This window comes from Euphorbia lathyris, chromosome 1 (genome assembly GCF_963576675.1).
Source record: "Euphorbia lathyris chromosome 1, ddEupLath1.1, whole genome shotgun sequence".
Classification (NCBI taxonomy): Eukaryota; Viridiplantae; Streptophyta; class Magnoliopsida; order Malpighiales; family Euphorbiaceae; genus Euphorbia; species Euphorbia lathyris.
Window position 1 is genome coordinate 58004328 of NC_088910.1, and position 14733 is coordinate 58019060.

The following is a 14733-nucleotide window of genomic DNA, read 5'->3' on the forward strand; positions in this document are numbered from 1 at the left end:
TCAATCTACAATTCCTTTTGCATTTTTCTCAGTAACAACATCATCTCTTTGCACACTAAGAAACAACCTACTATTGCACGATCATCAACCGAGAGGAGTACAAAGTTGTTGCCAATGCCACTGCAAAATTACTCTGGTTGTGCTCGCTCTTAGGTGACCTTCGGTTCCCTATTCCTCAGCTCGTTCAATTATGGTGTGACAATCTTAGAGCAATATGCCTCACGGTCAATCCGATCTTTCATGCTCGCACCGAACATATTAAACTAGATTATCACTTTGTTCAGGAATAGGTTCAATCCGGTTTTCTCCAATTTCGATTCGTTCCAATCGTTGATCAAATGGCAGATGTCCTAACCAAGCCTTTAACCATAACACGATTTCAACTTCTCTGATCGCGTCTTACAATGCATTCCCACCATCGGCTTGAGGGGTGATAGATATAATCCCTCAATTATCTCTTATTCATTTATTTACTTATTCCTATTAGAGCATTTAAATTATTTAATCTCTTAATTAGTATAATTAAGATAGACTTGTAGGTTTTACTAGCTGTAGTTTGTTAATATCTCCCTAACCACTTCTCCCACTGTGTTTAGGAATCTCTTCTCCCGCATTTATACAATACAATAATTCTAAGCTTAATTAAGAAAATATAGAATACAATAGAAAAGAGATTTCTTCACATACCATTCTTACCTCTTGTCAAGTACCATATTTCTTATGGTTTGACATGAAAAGTTAAACGCTCCTCAAAAAGCTGAAACAAATACGCAACTAAAATTTATAATTTAAGAACTTTTTTCAATAAAACTGGAAACTGATTATCATTATATTCAATGAGAAAATCAATTCCAACATATGTTGTGAATAATTTAAGACCCTTTATGCAACTAATAGGAGATGTGTTTATGCGCAGAAATGGGCATCTAGAGAAAGTTTGAAAATTGTTAGAAAGCCTATAACATTAGACTATGATATGATAGTAAGGAAGTGGATGATCGCCTAACACCACACAAATAGGTAAATAGATTTGTGCATCACTAACTAGATACTTAACATTGATACATAGCAAACTGATAGCATTTCCATGAAAAAAAAAATAAAAAAAATTTGTCCATGAGAGACATTTTTTCATTACAAGGACACAAAACCACTAACTTGACCATATGTATATATTTCAGCAGAACCTGATACCTAAAATATATAGTTATCAAGCAATCAATCCATAGTCATCCAAACCAAAGGACAAAAAGGGAAACAAGAAAAAGCCATGGCTTTCATTGAAGAAGACTTGACTTATCTTAGCCTGTGTTCCTCATTCCAGCAGCAATTCCATTGATGGTAATAAGCAGGGCATCTCTGAGTTTGTTATTGTCATCATCGCTTCTGAGTCTTTTCAGAACCTCAACCTGCAACATGTTCATAGGATTGAGATAAGGAAGCCTCCTCTCTATAAGCCTCCTCAGGCTACGGTTGTTCTCAGAAAGTTTCTCGTGCCCACTAATCAGCAACACATACTTCTCCGTTGTTGAGAGTTCCCCCCTAAGCTCTGCACCAAGCGATTGCCTGCTCTTAGATACAAGAACTTCATCATAGTGCTTGGCTATAGGAATGTCTGCCTTGCCTAAAACCATTTCTATAAGGTCAATAGTAGATTGGAAAAAAGGCCACTCTGTGTACATTGCTTTCAATTCATCAGTAAATCCTTTCTCACATGCCCCTTTTAAACCTGCCCCAACTCCAAGCCAAGCAGGAAGAACAAATCTAGTTTGAGTCCAGGCAAACACCCATGGAATTGCACGAAGATGTCCAATACCAGTTGAGCTCTTTCTTCTTGTGGGGCGGCTTCCTATGTTAAGGAAGCCAAGCTCCGCCTGAGGAGTAGCCTCGTGGAAGTAGGCAAGGAATTCTGGATTTTCATAAACTGTGCTTCTGTAATTCGCACAGCTGATTTTTGAAATCTCTTCCATCACATTGCGCCATTTTTCTTCTCGAGGTGGAAGTGGGGGACGTAGAGTTGCAAGAAGAACTGCAGTTGTGTATATCTCTAGCTGTCTCACAGCAGTATGTGGTAGCCCAAACTTAGCCTGCACCATTTCTCCTTGCTCAGTTGACCTAAGAGTGCCCTGCCATTAGAATTCACATTCTCAGAATCATCTTTCTGCACTCAGGGTATTTGATAAACTCAATTAAGAAAGTGCAATCCATGATTTTAGGAAACAATTAATCACTCACCATTACGGAGCCAGGTGGTTGGGATTGAATGGCAAGATATGTGGGGCCACCACCACGACCAATGCTGCCTCCTCGTCCATGGAAGAGAGTTACTTTAATACCAAATTCATTGCACGCGGCCACAACATCCTCTTGGGCTTTGTAAAGTTCCCATGCAGCTGTGAACCTTCCAGCATCTTTACCAGAATCAGAATATCCAACCATTACCTGTCAACAAGTGTTGTTTAGAAAGCTATGGACAACTGCATTACAACTCCTACCAAAACCAATTTTGAATATCTCTTAATAAAATGAATACCTCCTGATGCCCATTATGGTTCTTAATTATGTGTTCTCGATACCAATCAATTGATAACAACTTTCTAATCACAGCACCAGCCCCTCTCAGGTCTTTCACAGTTTCGAACAACGGAACTACTCGCAGCCTGTTTCAATTTTATGATGAGAACGCTATACAGAACATATATATATATAGGTAAAAGTGATGTATCGACAAGGGGCAAGCAGAGTTTAGAATGAAATGAGATAGTTGTTTTCTGGAATTATGTGTTTTAGTCTTTTGGGTATATGACAACGGGTTTTCTACAAATTTCAATAGTGCATAACAAAAACTGTAGCAGTTAATCACTTACTTCTAGCTATGCCATAGTGATTGGCTATATAGCACAACTTTAAATGCCACTAGAAATACACACACATGGCTTTTACCAAACATGCGTTGCCAAAGATATGAAATAGCACATCTCAAATACATACGCAGAGAGTTATCCAAACTAGAAATAGAAACTCACGTTCCACCAGGACATGGTCTTCCGACTTCCCCACTAACAGCTAACCGGGCATCCTTCTGCAGAAGCTCGACAGCAAGGACATCACTTGCCTGCCAAAAAGCAATTCAAGCCAATAGTAGTGTTTAGTCTCTAAGATCTACTGCATGTCATATTAAATTCCAACGCAAAAGTATTGTTTCACTCAAGATTTGAATGAAGAATTGGTTGGTAAGAATCAAAGCAAAGGATCATACATTGGATGCCATAGAAATCACATAAGCTCCTAGCGAATCACTCCCAAGCTCAGCAGCAACATGGAAAGTATCCAAAACTTCTTTAACATCAGGTGGAACCTGTGATAACCAAATTTGGGAGGCAAACGTATCCATGAAAACAAATTATAGTGAGAGCAGCAAAGTACAATTTGCCAGATCCTCTATGCAAGAACCATGATATTCTATCTATGTCCATACCAACTTGCAGTAAAAGTGCAATGACAACTGCAAGACACTATTCATCAATTGAAAAACCACTTGCACCAAAACATTTAGGTCTAAAAGCCATATTAGTGTGTCTATTCAACTGTACTTGAGGATTTCGATAACAAAAGAGAACTGAATATAAAAGCTTGTTCTTAAAAGGAACATAAAGGCAAGATTTGAGAGAGCAAAAAAACTCAAGGAAACTCAACTGGTCCTACACAATTTAGCTCGGCCTTGTATATCTAGCAATTGCATCCTTAAAGACGACATCTCATAGCTTATGCCATTTGATGGTGGCATAGTATTAAATGAAACAAAAAGCAGGGTGCATTATAAGTTACACCTGCTAAATAGTTTGGTACAGTCCCAGGCTGTGCAACTAAAATAAAATAAATTAACAAAAACTAGCATATGCAATAAGACTTCAGCAATACTGAACTTAGAGTTAATAATACTATTGCTAAATTAATTTGGATTAAAGATGCCTCTACCAAACCACACCTACAATACCCGCGTCCATCACAATATAAATGAAGGGAATACTGAGAAGAATAAAAAAAAAAAAAGGGCGGCCCGGTCGCATTACGCGTCCCCGCTGAGCGAGGGTCCGGGGAGGGGTCCCACCACAAGGGTGTATTGGGGGCAAGCCTTCCCTTGCCAATTTAATTGGCAAGAGGCCGCTCCTAAGACTCGAACCCGTGACCTCTGGTCACACGACAACAACGTTTTACCGTTGGCCGCTCCTAATACTGAGAAGAATCTGTCAAAAAAATTAAACAAAAATTGTTCAAATGAAGAAGTAAATTAATTCTGAGTGCAATATAATCATAGTCCCTGGGTGTTGGGTAACAAAGCAGCAGAACCAAAACGATATCAGATATTATCAGAGCCATAGTTGTTAAAGGCACTAAGGGGTCCTGGAGCCTAGGGTCAAGGCGCAAGGCGAGGCGCACGCCTTAGGAACACGAGACGCATAAAAAATGAATATATACTCTTTTACTAGTTAAGCATAAACCAAAAAAACACACTTATGACCATATAAACAAACAAAACCACATAAAAACATAATACTAAATCATAAATGTTAAAACACCAAGTTCATACTTCATAAAGACATTAACATATACTAAGTGTTTTAACCTAAGTACCTAACTATAACTAATGCTACTAAACTAATAACAATTCATTGTCAATCAAAAAGAACACACAAAAAAAAACTAATAATCATCATCATATATTTTCTTTACGTGTCTGCTCTTCTTTCTTTACATGACTGCTCTTAATCCTTCTCTATTCTTTCTATATTTAGTTATGACTCTTGATATTCTTAGATCAAGGGTTAAGATTGATCTTATTTAAATTAGATTAGTGGATGAGATTAATTAAACATTTATTTTACAGAAAACAGTAAAAAATAATAATAATAAACTAGTGAAAACCCTAAGGCGCGGCTTGATCCAGGCTCTGAAGCGCACAAGGTGAGAGCCTTTTGTACAGCACCTCAGTTTCTGCACTCAAGGCTCAAGACCTTGAGCCTTGAATGAGGCGCGCCTTCAACAACTATGATCAGAGCTGAAACAAGATTTTTGAGATAAAAAGGAACAAGTAAGAAACAAGTACAACCCTAGAAAGGTGAAAGCAGCACAACACCCATAAAGAATATCCTAAACATAACTAGGCCTTGGCCCGTGGTCACCTATACATATTTGGCTGAAAACAGTTGAAAACTTTATGTAGTAGGCATTAACTTCAGAAAATAGAACCACATAACAAATGATGTCAGCTCAAATGGAAAAACGGCAGTATAACAATATTATGAAAAAATTTGAACAGTACATAACCAACAAATATTGTAAAACTGCTACAAGCAAGTATATAACATGGAAACGCTCAAAAATCCAATAAAAAAATCAGTTCCTCAAAGTACCTATAAAGTTCTCCACAAGACAAAAACTTAAGCCACATGGACCAGTGAAATTTATTGGCAGTAATCATGATAACCCTCCCTTTTTATTACCTAACCCAAAGCTACGTCATGGTTAAGATATATTTTTACCGTTTCACATTCTCACTACAGTAACAATCCTTAATGAATTTATCATTCCTTGATTTTCAGATCAGCGTTCACAGAAATGCTTTCTGAACACGTTACCTCAATAGTAGGAGGAACCAGTGGTCGTTTCCCTTTCAGTTCACTAGTTAAAAAATCCAGTTTTTTTTCTTCATCCCACTCGCTATAAGGGCCAATATCCAAATATTTGGTAATTGCATCTAGTGTTTCAGCATGTCTAGCAGATTCCTGTCAGATCACAAAATTTCAATAGAAAGAAAAATATATCTAAGTATATAACTGCAAAGATAACTAAAATGAGGATGCACCTGGCGCAAGTCTAGCTTCATCAACACCATCCCAAAAGTAGCAACTTTTCTAATCAAGTCAGCCAGACGACCATCAGCTAGAACGCCAGCTCCACATGATTGCTGCAAAATCGATTGTAGCATTCAATCTCCGCTAAAACCACAGCCAATTTCCCTTTATCTGGAGAGAAAAAAAAATTGTTACCAGAGACTCGTAGCATATAAGCATTGGTTCCAATAATTGATCTGTCGTTTCATAGTAATCCCAAGGATCATATTCACAAGGGACACCCTCCAGAAGCAGTTCCAAGCGTTTTCTTGTCTTCATAAGCTGATAACAAAGACAATTCATTATCTTAGAGTCTATAGGAAAATTGAATCGTTGATTCTAAGAACATGGCATATCAAAAAAGAAATAAAAGTATTGAAACGTTGAAAACAGATTAGTATATTGTCCTCAGTAAGTATATCATATCTTATTTTAGCAGTTAGTTTTGTCTTTACTTTTTGAAGCCTTTCCAGAGTTGTTAATCCTTCTCTAATTCAACCTTTTAAGTTTTTCCCAAGATATAGCCCTTGGGATCATTAATCATCACGACTTTAATTTAAGAGATTGGCTGCTCAATGAACATTCCCGAGCTTACCTAGAATTATGAACAAAGTCCATTTTGCACAAAGGATCTGATAAAATGAACTGAATTATACTGTTGGTATTGAATGATTAAAAAGCCATAAAAATAACACCTTGAGCAATAAGCACATGTATGATTTATTCTTGAATTTTAATAAGCATTTCCTCACAATGATCAAGAATTAAGTAAAAATCCACTATGTTTGATCAATAAATCCAATTTATAAAAACAAAATTAAGACAAAAAAACCTTAAAAAATTACTTTTTGTTCTTATCTGCATTACTTTGGTATCTAGAGCACTTCAATTGCCCAGTAATGGATTTATTAGTCAATAATTAGAATATTCTGTGTAAACAGTTTTCTTCAAAAAAAAAATCTTGCACACCATTCCTTTTCTTAGTTGCATGATGAGTAGAGTCGCCATCATATGCTAATGTAACCTTTTGGGGTCAAATTGAAATTATGAAGAAAGACTGATATTGATCAGTCATATCACCTTATTGTCAAAGCAACACATTTGTGCACAAGTCAAGAGTTCTTGACACTAGCCTTACCAATCAACTAAATTGCAATTTTTAATAAACAGAACAGATCCACATTCCTTAGCTTTACATCTTTTCAAGAACTTATAAGGAAAAGGAAGAAGTTATACCTTATCTTTTACATTGCCAAGAACAATTCTATAGGGAGCTATTCCAGGACGTTCAGGGAGGCTTGGCTCTAGAAGTTTATGGAAGCTGGATCTTCCAATCTTGGACTCCGCGAACAGTTTCCTTTGCGCAAGCAATTGACCAGATAAAGATCCCCGTGCTGCCCCACCAGGGGATCCACTAGAATTAGCAATACTTTCATTATGAGATATTTTACTAGAAACATGGTCACAATTCTGGTCCGCAGATTCTGAATTTGAAGAACTCACAGCATCCTACAGTTCAAAAGAACAAATGGAAGAAATTTAAGTTGTTTATAAAAGCTGTAGATGATTTTGATAGACGAATGGAAATTCATATTTATCTCTTAAGAACTGAGAGCTCATATAACCTGGCGACCCAAGGGTACAGTCCCTGGAAAATCTAGCTGCCGATATGTAGATCCACCATCATTGCATTCTAAACAAACACACAAGCAGAATAAGTAACTATCGACCATGCAAATTACTAACAGATAACTGCATTACATATTGGAAAAGAAAAATACTGTAATATTATTCAAATTTCAATACAGAAAGTAACATTAGTTATTGAATTTTATTTTTTCTTTACGTGGATATTGAATTATATTAGACAATATGGCTTATATATGTACATAATTAAATTCTTTGGTCAAATTTCCAGGTTACAAAAAGATGGCACGCATTCAACAAAAATCTTGGAAACAACAAATTGCAACAACAATTTCTAACAACTTCTATTTGAAGTGAAATTGACAGATAAACACTGAAAAAAGAACGGAAAACAAAATGATGATACTGGTTCACTCAAACCTTAAGTATAAACGATTTTGTATAGAAATTTTTACCAGTACATGCAGGAAGATCAGCTCCAGCTGGAAGCTGTGTAGGAAGCGATGGAACATATTGGCTATTAAACTTCGTTTGACTTCTACTCACAGATTGATTCCAAATCTCATGCCGTTCATCTGATGGAGTTTCTGTACACATTTTAAACCACAACCAGATTACTCTAAGGAGAATATAAACTGCAAGTGATGCTTCATGAAAATCAAGTAGACCCTCCTCTTGAACACACTGCAGGTAACTTTCATAACATATTAAATATAAAGCAATCTACAACTGGGATCAATTTATTTAGTGGCAACATATAACATCTTGACAGCTGTAAAATATTTTTTACATAAAATTGGGAAGCATGAAGGTCCTAGCAGACAATAATTATTAAAGACAACAATTTACCTGTATTCTCAGCGCTCTTAAAGACATAACTCTACCAAAACTTTCTGACAAATGGTACCATCATCAATAGACATCCTACTGAAGCACCTTTAACAGAATCACTTTCAAAGACACACTGGCATCTATACATACATCCCTTAATCCAACTATGTCCAGAAAAGTTAGAAAAACATCATTCAACCAATTCATGTTAAACCTATATAGTTTCTAGAACTAAGACGTGTCAAGAAAATGCCATAAAAAAATAGCATAATTTGTCATGCTGAATATCTTCAGATTGAAAGGACAGATTAAAAGAAAGGTTTCCCAAATGGCATCATAATACTAAAATATTCCTATATGCTATTTTGTTTATAAGTTACAAAGATAAAAAGTAAAGCAGAAGGCGTGGAAAGAGAATTGGACAAAGGAACAGAAACCTTTCAGCTTAACGAAGAAAAACTAACATAATCAAACTAAGACAAAGAATAGTGGTGAAGCTCTTCGCCTGTTGGTTGAGAGCTTACCTATGATCCTAGAGGTCATGGGTTCGAATCACATCCGGGTGGGGAGGGTTAGGGTTTTTTCTTTGTCCTTATGTAATTTTCCTTTGTTTAGTGTAAGTGCATTGCGCACAACTTTAGAAAAAAAAAAAAAACTAAGACAAAGAATAAAATCACATTTTGTAATTCCTAGAGGTCATTGCCATAAAGAAACTGTAACTAAGCACTCAAAACAAACACTAGAAATCAATTGGCAGTTTCCTGCATTAGCATTCTAGTTCTCATTAATAATTGCATCTATAACCTGTAATATATCATGAAACATCTTCACTTCACCAAGAGGCTTGGCGCAACGGTAAAAGTTGTTGTCGTGTGACCAAGAGGTCACGGGTTCGAGTCTTAGGAGCGGCCTCTTGCCAAATAAATTGGCAGGGGAAGGCTTGCCCCCAGTACACCCTTGTGGTGGGACCCCTCCCTGGACCCTCGCTCAACGGGGACGCGTAGTGCGACCGGGCCGTCCTTTTTACCACCATTAGTATATCAAAAAAATTAAATTCTAATGTTCTAAAATTGAACACTTGAATATTATATTTAAGATGACCTTAACATGTCTTTTGAGGGTTTGCGAATGAACAGTAAACCTAAAAATACTTCTACCGTTTTAAACCAAAGCTTATTTGATATTCATATTCATTTAAGCAGATTTTTGTTTCTTAGTTGGCAACAGTATCTTATAAACAACTTCAAACATTCTAAACCTTGACGTAGAATGGCATTTGCCACTTTTAACAGCCTATCACTGCACTGGTTCATGGATAGTTCAAATCTGAGGCTATCAACTTCTCGAATGTAAAGGTCAACAGCCATCCACCTAGATAAGAGAGAAACATCCCTTGTGACCTGAAAAATAAAATTACTCAGTATATTACTTAACTGAAAGAAACCAGCAGACTCTGAAAGCACTCAGGGAAAACACATGCAGTCTTGGAACAGTACAAACTACAATCACAAAGTCCTTTCAGATGCAAAACAAGGGATTCTTCAATTTCAACAGTTTAGAAAACAAGGCTACTGATGCATAATAGATGCTACACCTTACACTTATGCAGTTAGTTTTGATTAAAAGAAACTTCTACAGGAAACATAGAACGTGTTATATATATATATATATATGCAAGAGGACCTTAATGGCACAAAAACACTCAGGTAAGTAAGACAAAGCCTTCAAACCTATTTACCGAATAGATTTCCCCATTTTTTTCCACAGATATATGTCTCTGACGTAAGAATTAAATGGTGAAGTAGTTTCTAAGTAATTCTAAATGGGAAAAAGCTGCAAGAATCAAATATTTTGCTTGCATAATATCTGCTTATAAGAGAACTACGCCAGGGGATGCAAAAGAAAAGACTTCATTCTACCTATTTTTCTTCTCATTCAGTTGTTTCAGGACAATAGGAGATGCTTTCTTAAAATATTGTTACACCCCGATCACTTAACACCAGGCATTTTCCCCACTCACATATGCCCTTTATTAGTACAATTATGAGCACATACACAGATATTTCTACCCACAGCGTATCAATAGATAATATCGAAATCGAAGATGTGGTATTGAGAAACAAGCACTCAAAAGAAATTTAGACACCTTACCTTTGCTGTTACATTTGGATTTCCATCTCTATCACCTCCCATCCATGAACCAAACTTGATGGGAGTGCAAGTTAATGGAAGTGGCTTTCCTGTAAGCTGCATGAGAGCAAAATTGAACAAAAGAGAGAACATTCAAGCAGTAAGAATTGTGTACAAGACTGGACAAGCCAGTAAACTCTTCACATGCTTCAGACCTACAGATAGAAACATAAAGTAGGAACAAACCTTCTTTAAGGCATTGCTGACACGACGTAAATAATGAGGCACAGCTTTCCACAGAGTTTGCTCAACAATGTTCAAGCCTGAAAGGAGCAAGCACCAACAACTTCATCAGTTCTCTTATAGAATGACATGGAAGTTCCTACAAATTACCAAACTATGCAATGTAGATTATAGTTAGAAAACAAGAAAAAAGCATCCATTAGTCTACCAGCTCTAGCTTCATCCACTGGAGAGGGTTTGTGACGCCTAAGCTCATCTGTCTGCCATATTGAAGTGATCTCTCTCACCTGCAAAAGCAAGACAAGACTGTAAACCAGCACAATATCAAAGCGAATAGTATAAACCAGATAACTTTATTGAGAGAATTATTTGCAAGGATGGGAAGTATACCAGATCTTCAATCAACATCTCACGATCTTCATGAGTAAGATCAGTGCGATCATTATATTCTAAAAGATGCTGAGAAGAAGAAGCACTTAATATTCAGATACACGGTAATAAGAAGATATCTAAGGCTATTATCATCCTGTTTGAAATTTATGCAGTGATAAACTTACAGCAATTCTGATGTGCTTATATTGCAAGGTACGACGGTTAATTTGAGTAGGATGAGCAGTAAGAACAATTTCAACCTCCTGTAACAACAATAGTTTGACCAGTATATTAAAAGATTAATAATTCACAATTCACCTAGAGATAAATAAACCAGGAAGAGCACAATTCATTGGACAGTTACAAAAGTTTGTGGAAAAGTAATAGGAAATTCTAGGCATTTGTTCCTTTGAACTGCCAGAAGTTTATACTAAATAGTTACAATTATTTTAGTTGAGATGAGGTACTCTGTTATTTTCTGGAAATCAGAACGTAAAACGTTAATTTGGAAAGCCTCTTCCTAACAGTTTTTAGCGTTTAGGGGCAAACAAAGAGAAAAAAGAGCGAAAGAAAATTCTGCTTCCCTGCAGAGCTTCAACTAAGGCAGATAGAGATAAATGACCTGCTTGCAAACATTTTCATAAAGCTCGTCTGAAGAGACGCCACCCTGCAACAGCTGATTGAAAATGTCGTCACAGGATTTTGAGAGAAGTGACAAATGCTTTGCTTTACGAACCCTGCAGAATGAAACAAGTATCACAATTGATTAAGAAAGGTTTCCGTATATAAATTGAATTGATCAGAGAAGAAGTATCAGAAAGGTAATAAAGGAACTAACAAGATGGTACATGACGTAAAAAAGCCATCTAGTCACATTGTTAAACCAACTCTCTAGTGGTTCATCGGGAACGAAAAGAATGAGCCTCATGAATGCCAAAAAAGTAAAATAAAAAAACTAAAAGTAAAAGCCTTGTAGATTGCAGTAAGGTCATAAATATGACACTGCATTCCCAAAGATTGAAAAACCCAAAAACGCGATGCACTGCCATTTATTTATTTGTTGCTTCCAATTAAAGAAAGCCTTGATTCATCATGCTTCTGATAGATTGAGCAGCAATTTTGAACAAATCGCAACCAATAAACTGATCAAAAGGCATGTTAATGTATAAAACAAGATAGTAAAACAAGCTACCTGTGATGAGTCTCAGCAGTCCCCATCAAATTAAGGTAATGGCTATATGCACGAGCAAGAGTAAGTGCTTCCTCTAATGTCAACCTTGATATCTCCGCTGCAAGCTGCTTCTCTAGCAGTTCAGCGGTATCCTCCATCCCTACCGATCTCATATTACAAGCACCCTGAGAAAATCCCGGTGCAGATTATTTAGTCAGTGTCAGTATAGTTTAGCTGTTTCTAGTTATGAAGGAAGAGAATGGCTACAGCTAAACTGAATTCAGTAATAAACATTTTTAGCCTGAAAATCAGGAAACAGCTACAGCTATTTTGACTATACTCTTATTAGCTCCCAGTAAGGGAAAGAAATCATGTTCAAAAGAAACAAAGAGACACCATGATCTAAAATCCACCTAAGAATTTGAAATACGTTGGTAGAATGGCCAAACATCAATATAACAATTTACCTTCATCTGTTTTTCTGAAAGGGAAAGAACCTAAATTGTAAATCTAGTTTTATTGTTTTCTGTTTTCTCTCACTATCCAAGGAGGCAACTCGTTTTACTGTTTTCTCAGTATCCAAACAGACAACAAGCACAGACAAAAGGCCGAAAATGATCCACTTATATCAAGGCATCTGGGACGATGCTCATCGGAGAAGATATAAAAGGGAAAAACAGAGTAAGCAGTTAACCCACTGAATTTAGCATTACATTTAGCAGAAAGACATCGCAAAACTTACAACACGTATGGTATTTTCATTTCGTTGTATTTCCTATTGTTTCTCAGCAACCACACAAAGCCATGCAGAACCAAATAATAGTTATGAGAATACCCAAACCAAAAATCACAGACTCCGATGATACCCATGAGAAAACAAAAAACTCTAGAAATGAGTTCAAATATGCAACAAGTAAGAAAAACAGTCTATTAAGTGTGAAAAGAATAAAGGAATTAATAAAACCTGAGCAAGGATCCGATTCCGTTCAACCTTCTCCATGATTTCGCCTCCAACTTCTCTCTGCAACACATCGTTAAGAAGATTTCCGAGCAGCTTACAATCATCTTCAAAGGTATGAAATGAGATTTCCTCCGCTATATCATCCGTGGTGTCCGTCATTGCAACAAAACAGTCAACGATAAAACAGAGGCAGCTGGGCAAATACTTGACAGAAAACCGAAGCGGAAGGAAAAAGGCTCTATTGCAGTGCCTACTTTGTTCCTTTTAGCAGTGACGGTTTTTGGAGAGAAATGTGAAAAGCTTCCTTCCCACTGGTTATGAAATTGAAAAAAGAAATGGAGAGCAGAAGAAGAAGAAGAAGAGTGAGAGAAATTGGGAGAGAGGACACACACTTGATGTATTTTGTTTGTACGAAAACATCAGTCGAATGTGGGGCCCAGAATAATTTACGGTAAAAATGAAAGGCCACGGGTACTATGACACGTGGAAATCGGTGAGACGAACGATCTCTTTTTACAAGAAAAAGGGTTTTGGGTCTTGGTCTCCTAGTCCTAGTGGTAGTGAAGCATTTTTGGAGAAATTGTGATAGGTAGTAGTTTACGGGCTATTTTTTCCCGGAAAATGTGATCTTTTTTCATGTAGAATCTGTTCATGGAATCATTCTTGGAGATTCTTTGCACCAAAATAATTAAAATCATTCACATATTGACTTATAGCATCTCGTATTAAACTTTTAGTGAACTCTCTAAAAATAATATAAAAAATTGACTCTTATTAATTTAAGAGTGGCTAAGATATATCATTTCCAACAATGCTCTTTATATTCACTCCTTATTTATTATTTTATTATTAAAATTATTATTTATTTTTATTTTTTTTAAATCAAACGGGAGAAATATCATTAATCAGCAAATAAAAAAGAACAGAGAAAGCCAGACGGTACAGAAAACCACTTGCCTAGACAGTTATGATTGGAAGCACTTCTAGCTAACACATGAGCAATAACATTAGCAGAACGTTTTACAAACGCTATAGAGCAGTGAGAAAGCTCGTTAAGTAAACATCTACAATCTTTGACTATGGCGTTAAAAGGAAAAGAAACCTCCAACGGGTGAGCCATCGATTGAACAACAACCAACGAATCAGATTCGACTAACACTTTAGACCACCCACAAGTCTTGATCCAGCTAAGAGCTTCACGGATGGATAAAGCTTCAACCAAGGCCGGATCAGCACAGAATTCTACCGACCCATTCTTAGCTGCGACAAACGAACCCCTGTCATCCCGGACAACAACACCGAATCCAGTCGATTCTGATGCCGGGAATAGTGCGGCATCCACATTGACTTTAAAATAATCTACCGGAGGCCGAACCCACTGTGCGACAGCAGCAGCAACCGCAGAACCCGGATATTGGACTTCCGCCTTCACCATCTGCCAGGCCTCCAGAAACGCCTTAGCGCCGTTAGCAAGCACTATTGCC

General features: G+C 36.8%; 1 protein-coding gene across 1 annotated transcript; it reads right to left on the reverse strand.

Moving 5' to 3' along the window:
- Positions 1-1037: 1037 nt before the first annotated feature.
- Positions 1038-13616, reverse strand: LOC136234461 (phosphoenolpyruvate carboxylase 4). Its single transcript, XM_066024117.1, has 20 exons — positions 13253-13616; positions 12310-12473; positions 11740-11854; positions 11303-11380; positions 11136-11204; positions 10954-11032; positions 10749-10825; positions 10524-10619; positions 9631-9772; positions 7997-8128; positions 7520-7587; positions 7131-7403; positions 6051-6176; positions 5867-5968; positions 5640-5786; positions 3260-3358; positions 3027-3115; positions 2534-2660; positions 2236-2442; positions 1038-2126 (listed from the first exon to the last, which is right to left on the reverse strand). The coding sequence occupies exons 1-20, from the start codon at positions 13406-13408 to the stop codon at positions 1302-1304; spliced, it is 3171 nt and encodes a 1056-aa protein (XP_065880189.1). The 5' UTR covers positions 13409-13616; the 3' UTR covers positions 1038-1301.
- Positions 13617-14733: the final 1117 nt, after the last annotated feature.